We start from the raw sequence: 8,261 nt of genomic DNA, 5'->3' as shown, positions 1-8,261 counted from the left end.
GAATGAGAGGCCTGTAATTTTCTATCCTAGGTATACCTCAACTATGAGAGACAAAATGAGAAAAAAAAAAAAAAATCGCATTGTCTGATTTTTAAATAATTTATTTGTAAATTATGGTGGAAAATAAGTATTTGGTCAATAACAAAAGTTCATCTCAATACTTTGTTATATACCCTTTGTTGGCAATGACATATTTTGTCCCATTCCTCCATGCAGATCTCCTCTAGAGCAGTGATGTTTTGGGGCTGTCGCTGGGCAACAGGGACTTTCAACTCCCTCCAAAGATTTTCTATGCGGTTGAGATCTGGAGACTGGCTAGGCCACTCCAGGACCTTGAAATGATTCTTACGAAGCCACTCCTTCGTTTCCCTCAAAATCTCACGATACATGGCCCCATTCATTCTTTCCTTTACATGGATCAGTCGTCCTGGTCCCTTTGCAGAAAAACAGCCCCAAAGCATGATGTTTCCACCCCTATGTTTCACAGTAGGCAAGCAGTTTTTGAGTGATCTGCACAAACCTCCTTCTTTCTTACGACTCAACGTAGTTTNACAGTACTTAGTTGATATAAATGAAATAAACTAAAATTATTTAACATCCCCTTCACAAATTATCTTTGTACAGTGGGGGAAAAAAAGTATTTAGTCAGCGGCTGACTAAATACTTTTTTTCCCCCACTGTACAAAGATAATTTGTGAAGGGGATGTTAAATAATTTTAGTTTATTTCATTTATATCAACTAAGTACTGTTAGTACTACTGTATTTTAAGTATAAGTGGAATCATCAGCCGTGTTTGGAAAGATCGCTCATGTATTAATGATTTTAAACGGCACAAACTCAATAGGAGCGTAAAAATATATGATGGACACATTGATTTTAACTGAGCTCCGGACATCTGCATTTCCATTTCCAGGTGAAAATCAAAGCTTAGTGTGCCAGATGGTTGCCTCAGCAGGAGAGACGACATGATGTGAACAGAAGAGTATTAACTCCTATCATCCAGGTGAGGGTTTTTCAATTGGCGGGAAGTGCATCAAATGCAATAAAATGGATGGCACCTCACAGTGAATTGGGCAAGGATTGTAAAAATGTAACGCTATAACATTTGACAGCTCTCAATATTAACTAGACACTGCTCATTTCTGAAATGTCAAGCAGTGACTGACATGTAAGAGGCTAATTTAAAAGTGACCCTTCTGTAATTACACTAGCATTAGCATAGTGATAATATAATGACAATAGACAGCAGCTTAGCTATATCTTAACATTCTCGCATGGTATCATTTGACAAATACAGTCACTCTGTTTGCAATGTTGTGGCCTTTTCGCAGTCATCTGTGCTACATCAAACTAATGCAATTACAGTCTAAGGGAAATTAGATTTGAGTACATTTTGTTTGTATCTAATGGCTCTAGTGTTTTGGCTCTGTTGTAAGCTTGTTGGGGTTATTTGAAAAGCTTTTGGAGCAGAAGCACACTGGACTAGCTTTTAAACAGAGTGGTCGCAGCACAAATATTCATAGGCACAAAGTATTATGCTGAAGATGCAATTTCAAGACAAGAGACATTAAAGTGTCTGGTCAATACATAAGCATGCTGATAACTTTGTTAAACTAGCTAGCTTGTAAAGCAGCTTACGTTGTTATGGTATCTCAAAGAAAGTTACTTAATGAAAGGAATGTTTTATCACACTGATCAAAGATACATTATGGAACATCTAAAAAAAAATCATCTTTATTATTTAGGCCTACACCAGAAGGGGGGCAGCTAAAATCCTGCTGGTCATCGGCCAAAGAGTGACAACGACATTACAATTGTATATCATTATGTAAAATAATGTTGCTGTATGGTATTAAGACCATTGGCTCCATATTAAGTAGCTTGACATTTGCAATCTACTCTTATCAGCTAGCATTACAAAGTAACCAAAGCCGAACCTAAACAGATTTACTAATTTCGAGCTAGCTGGCTTACCTAAACTTAACTTTATTTTTTTTTAAACAGTTTTGTTCCGAAACACAATTTATTGTTGGCTAAAATCAACACATTTCTCATAATAGGCTACATAAAGTATAATGGATCACTTCTTGTACTTTGCTTTATAATTTGCCTACAGTTAGAAAGCCAGCAAGCTAAGGTTAGCGGGCTAATTGTCACTTAGCTACGCAGCATGGATCTGGAAAAAGTTGTTTCATAAAGTAAGTTGATCAAATCATTTACAAATGTCAAGCTAGCTTATTCAGACACATTAGCCCTGGGAGTCTGTATGAATAGGATAACTTTCCACTGGAGACAGTATTTTGTCACATTAGCTACACACCTACAGCTTACATTGCAGAGACATGTAATTAGCAGCACCTGTGGGAAAACTATGACATGTTGACTACTATAAAAGTCAAAATGTCTACATTAAAAATAAATGTATATCTGTTTCTGACTTTCACCTCACTTATGCACTTATGGCTGGGTTTAGTTAAAAATGTGTTTTAACATAATATAGAATAAAGTATACATCTTACCTTATTGTCTGGTTTCTTAATTATTTTTGTTGAGTTAAATATCCATATTCTGCCAGCAGAAACACAGAAAACTGTCTCAGTTTGTCAGCATCCTTTGGACCTTCTTCAACTTAAAACACGACATTCAGGGGCTTATTTGTTTTCCACTTGTTTGCCAACTTCTTACTTCAGTGAGGACTTTGGGAGACGTTTTTAGACTTAACATATGTCCCATTATGCAAACATTTAAAAGATCTTAAAAAATAATTTCCATGTAAAAAAAATTCAGTTTGTCGTAAAAAACACGCAACTAGAAATACTACAAATCCCAGAGTAAGTGGTGTCATAATTATTTTCCTCCACTAAATATAAGATGTGTGTTTTTGAAATTGCATATATTTATATATACATATGTGTGTGTGTGTGTGTGTGTGTGTGTGTGTGTGTGTGTGTGTGTGTGTGTGTGTGTGTGTGTGTATGTCCGCATCTGTAGCCTGTTATTGTCTCATTATACCGCACTGCGAATGAATTAAAAGTAAATATATAAATCGTCATGAACACATCTGTCCATCAGACAGAGAGCTGCTGTGCCTCCTGTCATCATTAATGGACGTCTCTTTAAAATGACCGCTCAGAGGAGAGGAGTTCTCATTTTTCTAACCGCCTGCTGCTTCCCCTCCTCTTTCCTCGGTTCCCCTCCTCGGCTCCTCCGCTCGCATCTCCTTTGGGCGGGACTAAGACACGAGGATAGGAGTCGAAGATAGGAGTCGAGGAGGGGAATCTCGGAAATGAGATACGGCAGTGAATCACTAGCCTAGCAACATTGGAGTTACAGACAACCCACAATGCAACACTCTTAAAGTAACAGCCTTACTATTTGGCACCTTTCTCCCTTTGGCACAGGTGAGTGGGCAGTACAAACTCCAGTTGAAAAAAAAACGTTTTGGAGACATCGTTTGATTATTTAGTAATAAGTAATTTCAAGGTCAAAGAAGTACACCAATGCGAATTTCTGTGTGACACTAAAAGGAAATGTCAGCAGTCGGTATCAGGACATACGTTTATAAATGCAGGAGAATTACTGCATGACACCTCTAACCATGCTGCAAAATGAATATAATGTTAACATTAACAGATCACAAAACATAATCCAGTGATATAATATATATTATCCTGAAAATGGCCATTCTGCATAAGGAGTACTTTAGGTTTGGGTGATTTAAGTATTTTATGATCTAACACTTTTGTACTTTTACAAAGAGTTTCACTTAAAACATAATATGTCCACATTATTATTATTAATATTACCACTTTACTTTACCAAAAGATTGAAACGGTTCTTCCAACTCTCGAAAATGGGTATATGATACAAAAATGTGATGCATGGTTATTTTCTGAAAACTTAAGATGCTGATTAATGCTGCATTTATCCACATGTGCTACACCATGCATTCATTTAAATGTGACATGGTGGCACTGCAGTCTCAAATGTTTTATTGTTGAAGGTAATTCAGTTTATTTAATGATATAAATGTATGCAAGGGCTACACAATTTGGAAAAAATAACTAACTGAGATTATTTTGACTTTGCAGTTGCAACATGATACATTTTGCATCATTGTTTCCATACATCTCCTGAAATTGCCCTGTGTTTGATTTTTATATTTGCTGTTGTAATTTATTTTCTTCTGTTTGCTATCGCAGTAAAGTGTTTTTATTGCATGTACAGCACTTTGGCTCGACCAAAAATTGATTTTTAAAATGTGCTATATAAATAAAACTTGATTTGATTTGATCTAAAATGATCAGTGTGATCTCTTGAGAAAAGCCTGACCAAGTAAGCATTCTTTTTTTTTGTAAAGTAACTCTATTTCTAGGCCGGGACTTCTCTGCAGCACCACAATCCTTTAATTATTGTACTAGCCCATATTGTGATTTCAATAATGTTGCGATTAATTGTGCAGCCCTAATGCATGGAATAAGACACACACATGAATAATACCAGGCCTGTTCTGTGAGTCTAGTTTTCTGTGTTGCAGTCCCACACTGGGATACATACTAAGCTGAAGTTGTACACACAACAAGTTTTGTATTACTACACAAACTAATATCTACATAATATCAAACATGTCAGTGGCACCCAGGTTAGTAAACTGCTTTGATCCTTTTTCTTTTAAACAGAGTCAACAATACGAATAAATCACAACCACACGCATCTGTATAAAAGCTTACTTTATGAAGCACAGACTAAATATTCAGTAAATATGTCCTTTACATAGTATAAGCATCGTGTCAAAAAACAGTTCCAATATACAAACAAAAAGACAGATCCAATGCTGACATCAAGGTGCCGAAGTTGTCATTTTTTAAATAAAACATAACAATCAACAAATGTTTTTTCGTTACAATCCTATATTACAGCACAGGCCTACCCTAGAACATTGGGAAACAATGGTTAGCACGACAGCCAAAGTGACTATAGGGGGGAAGTCTCCCTGTAAGAAAGCGGTTATTCATCCTAACAGTACAGCTTTATAAAATGTACCTCCTCTCCGAAAACTACACCTCAGACTTTTTTTCTGTACAAGGATCCGGCTCCAGGATTCCAGCCAAGTCCTGAAAAGGATCCCAGATCCCATCAGCCACTATTAATATGATATACGAAGCAACAGAAGCGCTGTGTGCAGAGCCAAAGATATCACTTCCTGTCCATATCCACCACTCTGCTTGTGTCAACATGCTTATGTGCCACGCCGAGGCTGAGCGAGCGGCACTAAGCTCGCTGATCTACAGTTGTGTCATACGCAAATCCCATAGAAAGAGGAAAAAGGTGTGTGTGGATCGAGTAAGGTGCTCAAAATCAGCGGTACCGCCACCACTTCCTCCTTCCATGAGAAACAAGCTTAATGTATTGTTTTCCAGTTTGGATAAATGTGCGCGGGGTGTTTTTTACTTGGTGAGTCTTACTTAGAAAACCAAAGCAGTCTCTTCTTCTTAGAACAACTTTCCCCCATGTGGAGGATGTTTTGATGGCTACTTGCTGTTCTCCAGTCCGGTGCTCCGACAGGTTTAAGCACGTTAAGCTGGAGCAGTCCTGCTGCTACACTCTCCAATCAGCTGTCTCTATGTAAGAACGGCCGGGGCCTGCTTTCACAAAAACATCTTCAATACACCAGTAAATGCTCAAAATGAGGCCAAGCAAGCTATGACATGTCTATTTTATAAAAGAAACCATTTTGTAACATGATTTGTTTCCAATGTACGTATATTTATCAATTAAAACTTTACTATTATATACACTTCTGCAACACTGTTTATGCAGAACTGTTTTATAAAGTCATGTTTTAGTGAAAAGGTGTGTGTTTCGGAAGTAGTGAGCATAAATGACACTGCAAAAGTTTCTAAATGAATGATTTCTGATCTTTTTGCTCAGATGCTCCATTTTAACTGTAATTCATCAAGACTGTTCACCCTTTAATGATTCTTCATGGAGCCATGAGAAAAAAAGTTGTCATTTTAAGAAGTCAAGGTAGAGACTTTGTCAAAAGGATGATGTCTGCCTCTGGGATGAAGATGCTTTTGAGAGCCTGACTATTACGGCAGTCTCATTCAGCAGAAGGCCGTTGGATTCTTTCTCACCAAACAATAAATAAGTCTGAAAGGAAAACATCTTCCTGTTGGCTTCAGCACTCAAATCTCAACCAGGAACTGCTTGAAAAGAGCCAACACACACACACAGTTGATCCACTCCCGCCCACACCCTCCTGCTCTGCCCTTTACTTCCATATTTTGTCGTGATACAACAGGAGTAGTTTGCGGGATAAAACAGAACATGGCACAGCGCTTTCGTTCAGTCAAAGACTTGTAGGAGAATAATTGAATGCATGTCAGTATTTGGGTGTGGGGGGGGGGGGGCGGCAGCTTTAAAATCACAGCTCGCTGTGACTAACACTCACTAAATCCCTCAACATCTTGTGTCAAGGTGCCCTTGAGTAAGGCACTCAACCTCTAGTTCCTCTGGCGGAGCAGCTTATGAGCAAACACGGCTCCTCTACAATTTTCTACTGTACGAATGTCAGGATGGGGAAGGAAAGAGCGTGCATGCCCGGTGTGTAAACCCTTCCCCGGGGCGGAGAATTCAATAAATAAATAAATATGCTATACATGGCAGGGACTTGATCCTTCTGAGAAGTTCTTTCAAGAGTTTTTCTGGGATGGATATGCTGCATTTTCACACACCACCCATTATGTAGGTCCGTACACACGCCTGCGAGTGGCTAGGTGCGTGAAAAAAAAAAAAAGGTCTAAATGCTACAGTAGTACCATGTCCGTCTGAAACCTCCTTCTTTGCGGCCTTTAATAATACATTATGAATGACTCACAACTAGAAAACACAACTAGATCTGAGTTGGGAAATAATACTGATGATGTCATTATAAATAGTGATCACAGTTATTGATCATGTCGATGTGCAATAATAATAATAATAAGAGTTCAAAGGACTGAGGTTTGGCAGAGTCACTTGTTGAGCACGGGCTCTTCTTCATCTATTGCTCAAGGACAGAATCACCGGGTGGATCAATTCTGGAGGGGGGGGGGTCATGTCTCCTGCTGCTGTCCTACAGGAGGAGCCCAACACAGAAACACTAACAGGAAACAGCCAGTAAGAAGCCGGAGGGGGTTCGTTTTGTTGCCCTGGTCCTTCCTCCCCTCAGCTCCTCTGTCCCGGGGCAGTCCTCCCGTTCAGCCCCCCCTGGGCCTGGCTGATGGACGGGGAGGACTGCGTCTTGCGGAGGTGACACTCCCGACCGGACAGCCCACCCTCCATGATCAGGCCCCCCATCACGCTGGCCTCGATCTTCTCAAGGTCGTCCGTCTCCGCGCGGAGTTTGGCCTGCAGGAGGCTGATGTACGTCTCATAGCGGGACTTCTGTGTGTCCGTTGGCAGTCTCGAGGGGGAGAGGGGGATGAAAGAGACACAACTGACTTTTTTTATGTCAATTAAAAATGATCGAAACTACATGCACAAATATGTTTTTTCATGCAGGGTTCATTTAAAAATGATTTGAGTTTATTATTATTTCATTACTTTTTTTAAGAAAAATGGAAAGAAAAAGCCAAAATGCTGCACAAAAACAATAAAACATTTAGCTGTTTATTGGACTAACTTTGTCTATTTCCACCTGTTTGTTTATTCCTAATTCACCCAGTTAACGTTAGATAATGCCTTGTTTGCATATTAAAACATAACATTTTAGAAAAACTGTAATTGAAAGAATATTGTGAAGAAATAATTGCTGCACTTTATTCCTTATTCGTAAGTATGTATGCTGCGTATATTTGTTGTCTTATGTACTGATATTTTTTTGTTTTGATGGCACCCTTGAAAGGGAGAAGCATTTATCTCATTGTACATGTATAATGACATTAAACGATTATATTATATTCTATAAGACTAAAAGTCCCCTCACTTCTGACTTTATTTGTTGTTTATATGTTCTTTATTAAATAAAGGTTCTGTTTAGTATTCAGCTTGATTGAGGACTTAAGGCGAGAAACTACGCGCTGGTTATTTTGAGATTGGGTTAATGTGCTTCAGTTTCATTTCTTCTTAAGCAATAGAAAATATCCTAAAAACACATATGAGTTGTACAGACTGTGTCTATTTTCATCTGTTGCTTCCTAATTTCACCAAAAGTTAGCGTTAGATAATTCCTAAATTGCATATTTAAAAATAAATTCACAGAATACATGTAATTCAA

General features: G+C 38.4%; 1 protein-coding gene across 1 annotated transcript in view; it reads right to left on the bottom strand.

The window, feature by feature from the left end:
- Positions 1–4,716: 4,716 nt before the first annotated feature.
- psd2 (pleckstrin and Sec7 domain containing 2) overlaps positions 4,717–8,261 on the bottom strand; it is a 33,612-nt gene continuing 30,067 nt past the window's right edge. The window contains exon 14 of the mRNA XM_010794795.1: positions 4,717–7,429. Within this exon, the coding sequence (XP_010793097.1) occupies positions 7,211–7,429 (219 nt within the window). The 3' untranslated portion in view covers positions 4,717–7,210. The remainder of the gene's footprint in view (positions 7,430–8,261) is intronic.

This window comes from Notothenia coriiceps, unplaced genomic scaffold, assembly GCF_000735185.1.
Source record: "Notothenia coriiceps isolate Sejong01 unplaced genomic scaffold, NC01 NC01_scaffold00037246, whole genome shotgun sequence".
Lineage (NCBI taxonomy): Eukaryota > Metazoa > Chordata > Actinopteri > Perciformes > Nototheniidae > Notothenia > Notothenia coriiceps.
Note: the sequence above shows the minus strand (reverse complement) of the source record. Positions and strands in the feature narration are given on the sequence as shown.